The sequence below is a fragment of the Xiphophorus couchianus genome, chromosome 14 (genome assembly GCF_001444195.1).
Source record: "Xiphophorus couchianus chromosome 14, X_couchianus-1.0, whole genome shotgun sequence".
NCBI lineage: Eukaryota > Metazoa > Chordata > Actinopteri > Cyprinodontiformes > Poeciliidae > Xiphophorus > Xiphophorus couchianus.
The window spans coordinates 6,830,359-6,847,683 of record NC_040241.1 but is presented as its reverse complement, the minus strand read 5'-3'; the positions used below and the strand labels follow the sequence as shown (position 1 = coordinate 6,847,683).

Sequence of the window (17,325 nt, the reverse complement as noted above, 5' to 3'; positions counted from 1 at the left end):
TTTTTTTTCTCCCCACATTTCTTTGTTGGTTTTACAATCGCGTAAAACACAGCTCCTTTTTCCCACCCAACAAGTGAATATTTGAAAGACTGTCCTAATTCAGACGCCATCTATCTCAAACCGAAGTGCTGACAAGTGAAACAAAGCCTCTCCTACGGCTTTAGGGACTCTGTCGGATTCAATTCTCTCTGCAAGCGCTCACTTTTCAGCCAATCGCACGGCCGATGTAACATTGATCTCTATTTGTGTTTATGGTGTCAGACAATAGAATTGGGATTGACTGACCGCCTCTGTGCACACTGGGCTCTCCTCAGATTTCATCTCTGCCCAGAGAAATACAAGGACGACTCCTCTGCAGCGTCCAAGACGATATTAAACCGACTCACTCAACAGTAACTACCTCCCACTACACGTAATGGTGTAATGCTAGCTCAATCGGTTACCATTTTAAGCTGACGTATTATAGCTCTTCATAATAATTGCCTTTACAGAAAAGCCGAGCCGCAGTGTGGAGCAGTTTTATCAGTGTGAAATGCTAAAGTTCAAAAAGTCAAAACGCAAACGATACTTTGCATGAATTTACATTTTTGCTTCAATATTGTTATTAAGAAAATGTTCCCTGTATGAGATGCAATTTGTCTATCTTCCTCTATGATGAAATCAGAACATGGCTGCAGGTTTTATTGACAAGAGTATTGCTAAATTACAATCCTACAGTAAAGGTGGAAACCCTGCTCAAGTGGCAAGTTCTCTAGTAGTAATGCCTTATTATCTTAATGTTTTCAGATAATATGGTTACTAAATAAAAGTATGAAAAGAGAGGTGTTTGTTTTATTTCTTTATTGGAATGGTTAGGGGTGCCAAAAATGGTGGCAATGGTGATTTTGAACACACACTTAAATTTAATATTAGATTTTTCTCAGTTTAAGAGTATGCTGTTGTAATAAAACATAATTTTCCAGGTGAGGTTTATATTGTTGGAACAATACAAGGCAAGGGTGAGTTAAAGTTGCATTAGTGACGTGAATTTGAGTTTTCTCTGGCTGTGTGAAGCCCACTTATTGCTACATGTTGCCAGTCAACTAGACTTTCTTCTTGCTGAAAGACGTATAACATTTGTACAGATTTTTAAAGAAAACAAAAACAAAAAAATCCGCCAAAAAACAAACAGAAAAGACGGGTTTGAATGGAAACTAAATTTGCTTTACCTACAGATCTTAAGGTATCTCCGCTTTGAAGTTAGAAACGTATGAGCTACTGTCCAGCAGCTGACTGCAGGCTAGCTACTCAAAGACAACCCTAACCCCAACTGAAAGAGTAGAACAAAGACTTATAAAATAACCTTGAAACACTTCTGAAAACAACTAGTTAAAATACAATGTGCTTATTATATTTACAGTGGTCCCCTGGCATTAACTAGGGTTAGGGACCACAGAGGCTGAGAATAGCTAAAATCCGCAAATACTTAAGACTCCCTCTAAAATGTTTATAACTGTCTATATTAATAGTTAAAATACAAAATATACCTTCGTATGGATTAATATGCGCGTTGGGAAATAATTTTCACAACAGCAGGAATACTTGCTGCTTTTCTAAATTAATTAAAATGGTAATCATTGTATTTCATACACCGTGGATTATCATACTTTGACAATCTGTTTCTACATCCGCCTTGCATTCGACTTGTCCATTTCTGCTGTGAATCAAAACATGGTTTTCATAGAGACTCCAGACGACATGCAGAAAGAGTCCTGCCACAACCGTTTAAGTCAGAAATACTGCAGAACTGCTGAGGTGAAACAAAAGATCCAAACATGTTTCAGAACTACTAAGGCAAGTACAACTTGGTCTATTAGACTACATCTGGTTCTGTAGATTTAATTCCCTCTTTGATTCAATTTTAGGACTACCCCTTAAAGCCACGTTTGAGATCCTAATTCTTATTTCCTCGTCAAGGAGAGATAGAAAGTGAAAGAGACACTCCCCGTCTTCTTCTATCCAACTGTTTTTCATGCGGGGGAATTTGGGAAATCACGTCAAGGGAATGGGATTGAAGTCTGTGCATGTCTGTCTTAGTGTCTCTGCTCTAACTTCTTGGGGGAACATGTAGCAGTCTGACAGAACAAAAAAAAAAAAAAAAGTGGGAGTGATAATGGCAGGCAGCTGAACATGCAAGCAGGTAAGAGACGGAAAGAAAAATAAGCCACTGAACCCAGCCCAAGGGCTCCTGAGAATGAGCGCGACTAAAAATAACCAGACATCAGAACAGGACGGGAACAGAGGCACTGAATGTTCCCAAACACACGCACATACTCTGGCAGACAAATCTCAGTTCAAACCGTGAGCCGTCGTCACCCGAAACAGGAGGTCAAATGAGTATTTAGAGTTCTCTTATGAGAACTGCTTCGGAGGGGTGAAGTAGAGGGTTCCCCCTGAGAACGACGCTTAAACTAACCAGGTCCGGTGGAGTTTCCCAGGAAAATTTACGTTCATCACAGGGTTTCTGCAAGTTGGATCCAGTTAAAGCCAAGACACACAAAAGCGACGTAACTTTTGTATTAAAAGACATTTGGAAAATATCTGGCCTTCTAATCATCATGCAATAGGCTTTATAATAGTAATTGATGACATATTTTACCGACATCTGTTATGGCACATCTGAAATCTAAACTCCCTTATTGTGAAAGAGTAAAGGACAATCAAATCATGATGTTGGTGGAGGTAGTGGTTAGAGGGATTGTCATAGTCTAAAAACTAAAAGCCAAACTCTACAAAGTTCTTAAAAAACAAAAAGAGATGCTTTGTTAGTCAGTTTAATAAAGTTAAACGTTCAAACTGTAACCTTTATTCTCAGCCGTGCTGATAAAAAAAAAAAAAAACGGCGCTTATGCTCAGTGGTTAAACATGAGCGGCGCCAACTACTCCAATCTGTTTTCATCTTTAGTTCAGTTCTGTGACGGAAGAAAAACACCATGATGCAGAAATGCTTAGAACTTAAAATTATATAATTTAGGATCGAAGGTACAGTATGTCCAAATTCAGGTGCTGCATTCTACGAAAGGCTCCACCTACAAGGTCAACGTAGAGCGGCTCCCCGAGACCAGAAATGTTGTGGAAAGGGTCGTCACAAATTTTGGCATCAGTTAATTTTTGGTTTATTGCCAAGATCTACGTGACAGCAATAAACACAAGCTGGTAAAATAGAGCTAGAAATCTTAGTAGGGTTTTTATTATTACCTATTTAAACCATATTAATGTATTAAATTCAGTAATTAAATACATGTTTTGTATATGTAAATTTGATTAAAACCATGTCTTGTAAACACCTAACAGTACAACCGTTTTGTTTAATTTTTGAAACTCCATATTTGAATATTTAAAAGTATACTGATTCCCCGCTCCATTTGCCGTTGTTACAAGAACAAAAATCGCCCAATTGGCTCGCAATGAATCTTGGGACACGGCTGGCTGTGAACTCGTCCTTCAAATCCAGAGAAAAGAACGATGCAGCCCATGAATTTAGATAAGACTCGTCGTTTCAAAAAGCAGGACAATTTTAAGACCTTAATTTTAGATAACTCAATTCAAGACCTTGCAGAAGCCCTGCAATAAGCAAGAAAAGAGCCAGTTTTATCTATTGCAATCGTTTAGCTTCCAGAGGTACATTGAACCTCACAAACCATACCACCACTAAAAACCCAACGCCTAAAAATAGTCGTTTGAAACCCTGATCACAGCACAAAGTGCCATTTTAAAGAAAATGCAACTAATTATTGTACCATTTGGGCTTCTGCTGCCTAATGTTCTGGTACAACCATTAGTGTCTGGGTGAGAACGTGCTAATGTACAGTAGGGTCATTAAAGCCTTTTCTTAACTCCACACTGGAACTTGTTGCTCTACTTTAACTATATATATATATATATATATATATATACACAGTATATCACAAAGAGCAGGAGTTTAGATACAACATGAAAAGTGCCTCTGTAATGAAAAGCATAAGAAACAAAGTAGAACTAGCATAAAGTCAAATGATTACAGTGAACTCAGTGCTGCACTAGCGTTGCTGAATGACTGAAGTTGCAGGATATTAACTAACCACTTGCTCAGTGCTATTGACTCGTCAGGTGCATTTTGAAACCTGGCCGCTGTGTGTCTGAACCAGTGAGGCCTGCAGAGACACTCGCTGACCCTCTCTCTGCTTGTGCAGCTCGTTACGAGAGCCACAGCCTCAGCAGCATCCATAAGGGATTTCTATTAATAATGAAAATCTATATTTAATAGATCTTCGAGAAGTTTAAACAAGTGTAGGGTGGGTTAGATGTGTAGTGCGGAGGGTTTTTATGTTCCTCAGAACTTGAATGAACTGTGTCACAATGAAGAACGTTGAACATTTCCATCTAACATTTCCTCAATGTCTGTCTGGTTCCTTCCTCCTCTTCTGAAAATATTTCTACATGCTCATCTGAAAATGCAATCAGAAATGAGTCTCAACGGACAAATTACCCGACACGCTAAGCTGTTCAAAACGCCAAATTATATTTATTAGCTTTACTACTGTCTTTCAGATGCAACATCTGTTAACATTAGGCTTGTTTTCACAGGCTTGAACTAAAAATGCATTCTACTTAACCTTCCTTAGGTTCCTTTGGAAGATTACTTCAAACCGTTGTCTCCAATTTTCCTTCACTCCTGAAACCAGCGCAGCGCACAGTAGCCAGCTTTGACAAACGTTTAACGGTTTTAAAGTTTCAAACTCTCTACATTGTTTTAATATATTTATATATAGCTATATATAAATATCCTCCTTCTGAAGGTATTACATGTAGAGGAAACAATGTAATTAACGCCACTTTTAGGTAGCATGACAAAGAAAAATGACACCGAAATATACCACGGCTGCTTCTCCGTTTAATTTAATGACCTGAGTGATCACGCAGTCTCTCACTGTGATCCCCCTGCAGTGATATTTGTTCACTCAATCACAACCTGTGTGTTGTGGTGTATAATTACATGTTCCCAGGCCGTGGAGCTGCTTTGCAACCTATTCAATACGCACTAAAACAGACTAAAGCTCTCCCTCGAGACTCAGAAACTGTTGCAATTTCACTCCCCCCTCACTTCCACCCTCTTGCTTGTCACACAGTCACATACTTAGGGTCTCACACTAAACACTCCACATCACGTGCACTCCCTCGGGCTTGTCTTGAAACAGACGCATCCAGACGGGCGACGAGCGGCAAGTCGTAATTTTTTTTTTTTCCTGCCTCATAGTTTAAAACCCAGGCCTATCTCCCTTCTGCAGAGTCAGAGAGGGGCTTCTCCCCCCCTCCACACCCTGTTTAGATAGCATTAGGCTCACCTACAATTACTTAAGACGCAGGCGTCTCGGCTGGGCTGCTAACCGGCTCCACCCAGCAGCGGCTCTATCAGGGGACGGAATCGAAGCTAAATCAAGTGGCAGGAAATGAGCTGGCCAGCCTCTTTTTTTTTTTCTCCCTCTCTCTCTTCCTATCCCTTCATGTTCTGAAACGACACTGAGCTCTTTCAATTCATTAAAAAGCTTTCAATACTGCCCACTCGCTGGACGACAGCAAACCTGGGCATGTGTGTACACTGGGTAATGGGAAATGAGAAGGGCAAAGAACAGATTGAGAGTACGTGACGGCACTGCAGAACTAGAGACGGCTTGAAACGTAAATATTAAGCTTCGGAGTCAAACTGTAAAATCCTCTTCTGATATTGGGTGGTGGGAAAATGAACACTAACGACGACTAAATGTTGGGAGTTTTGAAATGAATAAAACATCGAGGTGTATTTGTGGAGACGGGAGTCGAAGCCTGAGGCCAGATGTGAAGCTTCTCTTCGGCTCCAGCGTACTCTGCGGTCTGGAAAGTCTTCCTCCTTCCTGTAACCAGAAATCAAAGCGCTGCCTATCAACACAAAGTATATATGCACGACATCTGTCTCTCTGTGAGATTCAACATTTATGAAGGCACATTATAAAGCAGAGGCTCACCAGAAAAAGTGAAAAATGGATGCAGCTCAGCCTAGCTGGTTAGACTTGGCCCTAATTATGTTCTACCGCTTTTTGACCGAGGCATTTCCAACGCTTCCCGGACTGGTTCAAAGGATTCCTCCCCTACCCCCCTCTTTCTCTCTCTGCTGTCCTGACAGCAAAAGAACTTGCTTACAGCGAGGAAAACTGGTTTGTGACTGGCACCGGCTCTTTTCCGTTTTCGTTTTAGAACCTAAAAAGATTCACACAAGTGTCCATAGGCACAGCGAAACAAAAAAAAATTTAAAAATTAAGGTTATCCGGAAGCTTTGTTGTCAGCAACGGGAAAGTTTGAGTGGGCTCTACCTAAACTCTAGATGAAACTGAAACCACATGAACTCAAACTCTTGTAACTTCCTGCCCAAAGAGCAACCCGCAGAGGCTGTAAACCAGACAAGGCTGGTACTGATGTGCAGCACAGCTAGCTCTGCGCTTGATTGGGGAAACAAAACATGCTTGGGAGTCATCACGGGCGATACGAGCTTTAATACTGTGGTTATTTCAGCTCAACTCTTCTTTTGGTAGAAAGCACTTCTGGATAAGGCCGTCTGAGATTAGCGGCATTTCATTTCTAGAGGGACCTACCGGTAGAGCTACTGTGAGCTACTTTCTTCCACTGAAAGTGTTTCAGCAAATTTAAGACTTTTAGACCTTTTTAATGCCACTTGGAATGAAATTTAAGACTGAAAAAACTATAAATATACAGTAGGGTTGGGGGAATCCTGCTGTATTTCAAGCAAAAATAGCAAAAGCTAACATTTCTGAGGTCTCTGTGGCTCTTCCCAGCATCTTTGCGTTTCTGACAGTGGATATACTGTAGCTCTACAACCTTAAACTTAAAGGTTTGGGTTTTTTGCACAGAATGTGCATACCATTATATGGGTTGGCAACAGAAGTGGCATCCAGCCAACTGCCACTAAATTTGCACTTATCCATGATAGATGGAAAAAAAGCTAGCTACATGTAGCTACCAAGAGTATGTTAGCGGTAGCCTTAACCACATCAAGTATCAGAAAGTTGTTTGCGTGTTACCCAAAACTTGCCAGACAGAAAAGTGCAGCAAGGAAAAAAAAACAAAAAACAAAACAAAATTTGTTGTGGCAGGACTATTCAGTCTATTATGTTGTTGTTTTTTTAAGACCAGTGATTAATATATTTAAGGCCAACTTGCAGCTTAAAAAAAGAAATTAAGCATTTTAAGGCCTTAATTGTGGATACAAAAATGTATGCCTTTTTCTGACATTTTAAAGGATGCACAGATATCCTGTAAATGTTCCTTTCCACTGTCACCTCATGCTTGCTAAGGGTGAGAGGTTGCTGAAAGGTCAACAGAACAATGCAATATGGTGGACTTCCATAGATGGAGAACTTCTTACCCATTGGTGTTAAATGATCTACTGAATTAAACTGTGATGTATTTGGATTTGACAGCATGATCCGATTGGACGCTTCTTCAACTCTATGATAGGGTAACAATGAAAACTGTAAATATGGAGAAGTTAAGACTTCCTCTAGTAATGGCGATGTTAAAAACAATAATAATACACGCAGAGTCATACATGTAGATCCTTCTGTAAGATCTTCTGATGGCCTGTAGCTAAAACAGCAGATAGTGACCTGTTCAAATGTCGAAAATCAGGGGCTGAAACAATTTATCGTATTAATTGTGATGAATCGATTATTGGAATAATCCCCAACTAAGTTAGTAATCGATTAATCGTTTACTGAAGTATAGCGAATGCTGAAATAACAGTAATTACAGTAACAGTAATCAAGCCAAATAGAAATTATTTGCTACCCAATTATTAATCAGTAAATCAAAAAATAAATAAATAAATCAAAAAAAATATAAAAAAAATCAACAGATCAGCCCTACACTGCACTGATGTCGAGTCAAGAAAAAAGGGCTGAGCTTTTCACATGTTGATATTTTTAGCTCCAGATGCTACAAATTATCAAGCATTCACTAAAGAAATGTTTTATTGCACCTTAAGAAAAAAATATATTTTCTTATTTATTTATTTGTATCTATTAATGTTTTTCTAGTATTGCATAAAAGTGCTTTAAAAAAAGTCAGCAGGATGTATCAATTTTTAAATCCGATGAATTGTCAGAATAATAGTTAATTGAATAATCAATAACTAAAACAGTCATTAGTTGCCGTTATTAAAAGCAGGCGGCTCTACAGAACACAGGCTACAGTATATCACATTATCCTGTATGAGTATGAATAGCATAAACGGTTTTTATTATGCAATTGATCAACTTGTACCCAACTATAAGGCAACAGTAATGAACTTGCTTAGCAACGACCAGAAAGAGCCAATGAGCCTAAAACATTAACTCATTATTAAGCCACACACCTGCAGTGACATTTCACACTTTCCCTTAAAACATGCGTCATCTTCAAGGAGCACCATAATAACATGTTAGTGAAAACTAAGCTTTCTTCTTTTTGTTAAAAATCCAACATCAATTCATTCATTGGATTTTTACCCTAAATAAGCCAAGCTCGGTTGATTTAAAGACTCGTCTTTCTCTCATTGGCAAAAGAAGAAGAAAGCTGAGAGTCGGGTCAGACGGGCATAATTGCTGGCGCATTATCAAGGAGCTGGAAAAAGCCAGCACTTACCTGCCATTTATCAGTTCATTCACACATCCATTTATACAACTCTAATGACTCTCACATGACTATCAAGTACCTCTCATGCGACTTCGGGGTGTGAATTGTTCTCGAGAGTCGGAGCGCCGGAGGAAGTTGACCCCCCCCCTGAACCTCCAGTCGCTCGGCAGAGTTGATAAACACCAGGAGCACGAAAGCAGCTCCAGAAGTTTCCATTCAGCTCAGATTAATAAATGTTCCATTACCTGACCTGCTGAGGACCCTCCAAAAGGAGGCCGGGTGGGTCAACAACACGCTAAGCAAACACCCAGTCAGTTACTGTTACAAAGATTTAAGAAAAAAATAAAGAAATAAATAAAACACTTCAACAGCTTCTTGTATGGCAAACACCTTAGCCCATGCAACAACAACCAGCTGGCTTAGCCGCTGCTATGACAACTGCGGGGCACTGAGGAGGAAACTAAATTCGAGTTTAAATGTCACAACTTCTCTCTGACAGTTGGAAGACGGCTCCTGTGTCGGCGTGGGCCGCAGCGTGTTGACAAAGGCTGGATTTAACGCTCAATAACCCTCACCTTGGCGACGGGAAAACCTAAAGCAGGTGTGCCAGTAGAGAACCGTATTCCAACAACACAGCGTCCGCCGATGTTTACGACAATAATCACCATAAAACAGGGGGACGGAGGGTAAGGGGATTCTCTCCCGCTATGATGGGAAAGAATTGGCGGTTGTTGCTGCGCGACTCACATGCTGGGGGTTAATTGAGGTGGACGGTCCAAATCATAACACTAAATGGCTTTAAAGCGACACTTATTTCCACCGGCGGAGCGTGAAGGTCACGACTGGTCAGGCGAGCGGACTCACCCCAGCCTCCCCCCGCCCTCCTCTCTCCCTCCAGGTCCCTTACAGGCTCTCTGCTGGCAGCGCTCAGAGGCTCCTGCCAGGGTTATTCGGTTATTAGGTCTAGGTACAAATACGCCGCTGAGATCAACTCACAGCCGGCTGCACGACGGCAACAGTTGCCGATGGCGAATCCGTGCCAAGATAATTATGATGAGCAATTACGATGTCTTGCGACGGTATAGTCGTAGTTAAACTTTATCACACTTTGTGCCATTACAGCCACAAATGACTACACTTGGATTTTATGACACACAAAAGGAAGCTTTCCTTTTGAGTTCAGCCTCCAAAGTCTTTTGTTGTGTGTTTTACCAACTTTGGAGACTGATTGTTGCCCGTTGGTCTTGGCAAAGTAGGTCAAGATTGGACGGAGAGAATCTGAACAAGAGTTGGTCCAGCCAGTATTTATCTCTGTCTGGTTGGGAATCTTTAACCATCTCACGATTCGATTCAGAATTGAGTTTTGATTCATAAAGATTACTCATGATTTCTGCTTTAATCTACAGGTGTGCAGTCTGCTGCAATGCCTAAATGGCAACTATAAAGTCCTAAAGAAGACAAACATTAAAAAAAATCTAAAAAAATCTTTTAAAAAATCTAAAATAAATCATATTTAGCCTGGTGGGGGCGCAAGGAAAGCCTGGTGGCCCGCCAGGCGAAACCCTGACTGTTGTCTTGCTTCATCACATAAAATTCACAAAAAAAACATTGAACATGAGGTTTTAACATGTCAAAATGTAACAAACAAAGGAGAATAGATCCAAAATTGTAAAAAAAAAAAACTAAAATAGATACAGACAAAAAAACACAATCCAGCCTAAGTTCTGTGTCTATATGTTGTCACTGCTGTGTGTTTCTCTCAAGCAACTCGTAGATGGCTAAGCAAATGCGAAGCTGTGAGCATGATAGCTGGATGGATGGTAGAGCTGCCAAGCGCCTGCATTTGTTGAAAGAGCCCGATGCTGCGACTACGCCCGGATCCGACCGAGCAACTGCAGTTCAGCTGTGGCTTCAAACAGCATCTCTAATGCATCTTTTCTGACATCTTACTGTTGGCAGGCTGCTTCAGAACATGACAGCTTTTTACCAGCTCATCCACAGATCCAGAGAGGGAATCTCTAATAAAAATCTAACAACTGGCAAACTGGCTGGGTTTTTTTTTTTTCCTCTTTCTGCTCCCAAAAAATAAGCAATTAAAAGGCGAGGTACAGATTGAGTTTGCATTCACAGACGCACTTCTTAACAGATGTGCCTCTTGACAAATATAATAAAAGGCATATTAGTGAGGTTTGACTACATTTCACCAACAGATGGGCATTTATTCCAGGTTGCACTTTGCAGAAGTTATTTGTTGCCATATGGAGGTAGAGTGGCTCTATAACTATCCTGACACAGTCAAGAAGGTGGTTCACTCAGAGAGAGAACTAGTCCCGTTAAAAACAACTTCCACAATACTTTATTAGTGGTTCCTCTCACGATTTTTAAGCAGGACTCTGAAGTAGTGAACTGGAGGCTTTTTTATGCTTCCAGCAATAGAAAAAGGGGATTTACAGATTCCAAAATGGGCTGTAATAATCTTCACAATGGTACATTTTTAAGTTTTCAGTCAAATGTTTTACTTTTTTGAACTACAAATGACCAAATACTGCCCAGATTCAAACACAACCCATGTTCAAAGCTAGAGTGGTGTCAACAGACCTTTAAACTAGGAAACAAAAACACTGAAAACTAACATTTGTTTGTGATTTCCAGTTTAAAGTTAAGATTTGCTTAACCAAAAAATGCTTTGTAGAGCAGTTAGGAGTACAAGACAATTCAATTTAGCTAGAATAAGTATTTCAGAGAGGGAAAACAAAGGAAATGATGTAAACTGGATGCCAGCGTTAGCATCTTTTAGCCAGTTGCGATGAGCAGTTTTATTATTTCATTTCCCTAAATGAAGTCTTGTCAACTGCAACTAGAGAGTGCAGCACTTTTTGCCATACACAATAAATAGTGTTCAACTACATAAATAACACTCAATTTTTCAAAAATTGAATGATAATGCAATGCATTCTTTTGACCAAAGTCGGTAACAGAGCTGGTCTTCTTGCTTGTTTAATGCAGAAGAAATGTTCTTGGAGAGAGCCAAAATGTCTGGGTAAGAAGGCATCAAGAAACACCAACCAAGTTGTTTTACTACCAAAAGTAGTAAAAACTCTAGCAAGACTTCTGTCTTGCTAGAGTTGCAATGCTTAATTTTTTTTCCCCCCTTTAAACAAATTTAAGTATTGTTTGGATGAAAATAATAAAATGAATGTTTCTTTTTTCACACCAAACTATGTTTACAAGGTACCAAAAGCAGGAAGACAAGAGTCACATCATCAGCACAGCATTGCCTTACTTGGTAAATACCTACAGGAGACCGTAAAGTACCGAGATTAGATACAGGAAGTCCTGTTTGCACCATCATAAGGTGGTGCTATTCAAATGTGGATCCAGACCCAGAAACATAGCAAATCGCCCTCCCTATTACAGTTCTAAACGTGTGTTGCATCTCAAAGGAGCACATTGGGGCAATATTTAGTAAGCTGTGATATTTTGTTCTGAAACTGTAAGTAGTATACCTGGCCAGTTGGATGGACTTTCAGTAGAGGCTAATGCTAACAGAGAGAAGGGAGAAGCTTGAGTTTATGCAAAACAAAGTTTTGTAAACAATACTGTCATCAACAATAATATTGCAATCAAATGTAGGACAGCAACTAATGATTATTTAAGTAACATTATTCAGACGATTAATCGATTAATCGGATAAAAGAAAGGAAAAATTTTTATTTAACCACTTCAGCCTTATTTTTTACACAATATTAGAAATACATTAAAAAAATCAAATAAGAAAATATTTCAACTACTTTTTTGAAAAAAAAAAAATGTGTTTCCTAAAATGTAATAACTTTAGTGTGCGCTTGATCATTTGTAAGAAAGGATGCATCTACAGCTAAAAATAATTACTTTCAACTAATCTGTTTATTTTGGATTAATAATTTTAATAGCAAAAGGCTTGTTTGTTTTTATTTCCGTAATCGATTAATCACAATCGAGTCGATTAATCGTTTCAGCTCTGATCAAATGATTTCCTAATATCGTGCAGAGCAAATTTGAATTGAAATTCAAAAAGTATTTTATTGATCCCAATCGGAAATTAAATGGTGTAACTCATATTAATTCAAAATTCTTAAAAGAGCAATGGACGTTGATAGAAAGCATGTAGTCTACATCAGCAGTCTGATATTACAATTATGTAGATTCCTACTTCGGGGAAAATTCAAGCCATCTATGGAAAAAAAATTTTTAACTCAATGAGTAAAAAATGTGTGTGAAACGCCACTTGTGAAGGTCTTCTTGGACTTCCAAAGCAACATTCTCATACCTGTTAGAGGTGTAATGAGATCACTCACAGCGGGATTAGTTACCAAATCCTGCCTCCAGCTCTCCACTATCGACTCAACGTCAACGCAAGTGCTGAACAAACCTTTGACCTGCCTCCTGCGTGCCTTCTGGCCCCGCACATCTACAGCTCTATGAAGATGACAGATCTGGCAGGGCGGCAGCATTTAAGGCAAAAATCATGACACGGACGAATAAAAGGACAAACAGGCCGTTCCCTCCCTACGGCACCGGGGTTGTTGCTCTCTGGGAGAAATCAATAAGCTCCAATGATTAAACTTGAAATGGTGCATCGGTTGGAAGGGTCTGGACCAGGTTCACAAAGCAGCGGGGAGACAATGCCCCGACTTTTTTTTTTTGTGGATCGTCAGCAGCTGAGTCTTGCGAGTGAGGAGGCGTTGACGGATGAGAGGCAGCCGAGCCGAAGCATCGATCAAAAGCGCGGGCCCGTGCCGACCCAGGCAGTTCCCAGAAACAGATCTTCAGCACATTTGGTCCGTTTAATGTCGAAGACGAGCAGCGGTCCTGCTGTGCAGTAATCCCCGGCTTGTGCTCCCATTTTCACCTTTGATGCATCTCTTTATTCTGCTGTGCTTAGCTGACAGCTGAAATGACTTAAAAAAAAAAAAAAAAAGTTTGGCAAACTCAAGTTATTGCTGCCACATTGGGCAATGTGAGTTTTCTAACGCAACCTGGGACAGTGTGGGGTCAACAACTCTGTTTGTCCCTCTGTGGAAACACGGCGAGCACACTTTGTCCTTCCTGGGCTGAACGTCTGACGAAAGACCGGCCTTTTGTTGTTTCTGTCAGTTGCGCCGTTATCTCCGTCCGCAACGCGCCTTGAAGTCTTTACAACAGGAACCTGCAGCCAAGGTTTTGGCCCGAGTCTGAGCCATAAGAAGGCTTATTATTAAAGGAAGTGTAGTTTACGGTTCCAGCATCCACGCAGCCAGACAAACTTGCTGACGCTTTCGAACGTTCCATAAACAGCAGTTACTGTGCTGTTTATGGCATTTAATAATAATAAAAAAATGTTGAAATGGTTTGTTTACAGGAATGAAATTGAAGGAGGAAGGGGCAAAGTGTTGGTGAACTGGCCAAAGTCGCTTGAGTTGGCTGATACATGTTTACCGAACATGTTAAATGTGTAATCTTGTGACATTTTATGGTATTTTTTGTGAATATGTTGGAGCCAAAGTGAATCAAGAATAATCAAAACAGTGATTTAACACATTTCCATAGGACTATGTATTCTTCTTATAGAAGATTAAGCTTAGGTTATAGGATTACATCCTATTATTAAAATTTATATTTCAGTTTATCCTGTTTTCTGAGGCATTTTATTTGTACAGAGTTCCAAGTCTGGCATATCAGGTTGAAATTCCCCTAAAACTCAAAGTTAATACTGCCGTCATAAGAAATATTACTTTTGTAGCACAATATTAATAACCAAGAGTGTACATTTTTTGTATTGTCTATCATTTGTTTGTGAAACTTCTGTATTATAATAAGAATTTTTCATCATTTTTATTTTTAATCACAATAGTACCGGGAAAAATGATCAAACTCTAAGTCCGTATTGTCCACCCTTAGTTCAACTATTCAAATTGAATACACTGAATCAATAGCATCAATAAGGTAGTGTACTTAAAAAGCTAAAATCCCAACTTTGACCTTTTGACCTCAGCGTGTCAACCAATTCGACTCCTTTTAATGCTTGGTCATCAAATCCTAACTGAAGGCAAAAAATGTACAGTCACTTTAATTAAAACTAAAGATTCCCCAGTATCCATTTACATAGATGCTTCTCTCTTCTCAATAAATAATGTACTCTCCCCCCCTTTCTTATCACTAGAGAGTCAGTTCGTCTTGCACGCTTGAGGATATCGTCTCCAAGGGTTCAGATTGTGATTTCTGCTAAAATCAAAGCAAGCCAAAAGCTTCACCGCTGCTCCATCCTCAGGGGAGGCTTTTATTGCCAGTGTATCTCAACATCGGTTTAGTGGGGGAAAAGCCTTAATTATTGGAGACAGACGGTAGATGCCGACTACATAAAGAGCACTTGATTAAACTGGACAAATGTGGGCTGAAACGGCCATTTAAGAGCTCTTCTTTCAGTATCAGAACCAAACACACACCACCATTCAAACAGCTGATCTACTTAGATTCTCCATCATTTCCATCTAAAGCTGGCTAAACATCACTTAGCATCATGGAACATATGTAAATGAATTTCAACCCGTCTATGTGATTGGACTGAGCTGTTTACATGTTTCTATATGTAAACTGGATCTGTTAGCTACAGGAAGCATTATTAGAACTGGTAAGTATTTAAGTTGGTTTTTTTCTTCTTTTTGCAATATTAGAAATACTTTTTTTTTAAAATCTATTAATGTTTCTTGGTTGATACCTTGAATTTGTTGTATTTCCAATCAAAATGTTATACCTAACGAGTGGCGCTAAAGGGGGTATGAACTATGTGCTAGGCCTAGGGGTGCCATGCTAAAGGGGGCGCTTGGATAAATGGGGCGCCAAACAAACAGCTGTTTGTTGTTTGAAATCTCTTCGGGGGCCTATAATGTGTCTTCATGTACCTCATTTTCAAGTCTATCCCTAATCAAACCAAGAGTAAAAACAGTAACAAGCTACATTCTTGCAGTTTCATGGACGATTCTAAGCCCAAACATGGCTCGTCAGACACACAGGTGACGACTCGACTGCTACGGCTAACCCCCATCGTCTGGCCAGGAAGAAACTGAAACCTTGTTAATCCCTTCCCACTGAGCAGATCACCTTTACTAGGAGAAAACAATTCAGTGGAGGAGATTTCTGCCTGCATCCAGTGAGCTCGGTGATGCTGTCCAGCCAGCAGGATAGAAACCAAGTATACGCAACACAGCTCGGAGGGAGACTGACGGTCGACGCGTTCAAAGAGGATGGCATACTCACAGTCCAGGTGCTTCTTCTTAGGTCCGCTCACTTCGTGTGTGGTGGCTTTGCACACCGCCTTGCTGATGGCAGAGCCCGTCATGCTGTGCTGCGCCGCAGCGATCCGATCCGTAATAGACTGGCCCGACATCTCTGTTGGGTTTTCTTTTTTCTCCCCTTCAGCTCAATCAAGACAGAACAACGACCCAATCAATGGATCGGAACTTTAAACTTCAAACCAAGCTCCGGATCACTGCTGCTGCAAAACCGATTTGACTGAACCGGCAGTTTATCTTTGGAGATAAGTTCAAAAAAAAAAAAAAAAAAAGGAGGAGGGAAGTTTATTCCTTGTATTTATGAAGTAAATAAAGCAGAAGGACGCTGTTGTGGGCTAGTGTGTGTTAGCTAATGTTTCCGTTGCAGTACTCGAACCAGGAAAGAGTCCCACAGTGGAATCTGGAAACACTTGAAATCACTTTCTGGCCACAAATAAACATAGCTAACAGGCTGCTTCAAAACCTGAATTCTTTGTTTGAAGTCACCAAAAGCGACAAGTCCGGGTCCGGTTTGGCAGAAAACGAAGTAATCCGTGTAAAAAGAAGAAGAAAAAAATCAAAGCTTTGAAAAAAAAAATTTAAAAAAAGAAAGAGAAAAACTTGAGTTCCTCCTCCACGTCAACTTGTTAGCTCGGCTGTTAAAGCTATCGCTGCTTCCCCAGTAAAGTGCCTGTTTAGAGCCCGCTCCGGTGGGGAAAGTAAGAAGGAACTAAAGAGAGCATTATTCAAAGTTTGTCAGAGGTTACTGCAACACTGACAGCCAGTTTCCCCCCTCTTCCTCCTCCTCAAGGTGCGAGAAGCTAGCCGAAGAGCTAAAGAGATTAGCCAAGCAGAGAGCGAGCCGAGTCGAGTCGAGCGGCAGCCGAGCCCAGCCGGCGGACCCGGTAAGTTGAAAATGACAGCTCCTTTGGCTCGGTCCTTTTCCTTCGGAGTCCCCTCGTTCGGCTGGTGCTGTTTTCCGGATGCTACAACCACATTACCGGGTTTTCCCCCCCCCACCAACAGTCCGGTGACGCTGTCTGGGAAGTCTCCTCACAGCTTTCTCCGCACGGACTGACTGACTGACTGCTGCTCTGCCGGACAAAATGGCAGCGTAGAATCAGCTGATCTCACAACTGAGCTTGGCCGAGCTGCGTTAAAGGTATCCGAATGAAGCTCGGAATTTATCATTCTCCGTATTGTAAAAGGCTAATTTGAACAGTAATTTTAAAACACGACAAATATAAATGCTGCATTGAATTTACATAAATATAAATGGTACGCAAATTGAACTTAATGGGATACATACCCAAACTAAATAAACAAACAGCACGCATAAAAAATACAGAAATTA

General features: G+C 40.3%; 1 protein-coding gene across 5 annotated transcripts in view; it reads right to left on the bottom strand.

The window, feature by feature from the left end:
• The window catches only part of LOC114158011 (phosphatidylinositol-binding clathrin assembly protein), a 94,081-nt gene extending 76,979 nt beyond the window's left edge, over positions 1–17,102 (bottom strand). For 2 of the 5 annotated variants that reach the window (XM_028039315.1, XM_028039312.1), the window contains exon 1: positions 15,958–17,102. In XM_028039315.1, the coding sequence (XP_027895116.1) occupies positions 15,958–16,087 (130 nt within the window). In that variant the 5' untranslated portion in view covers positions 16,088–17,102. The remainder of the gene's footprint in view (positions 1–15,957) is intronic. The other 3 variants (XM_028039314.1, XM_028039311.1, XM_028039313.1) reach the window with 3 other exon arrangements.
• Positions 17,103–17,325: the final 223 nt, after the last annotated feature.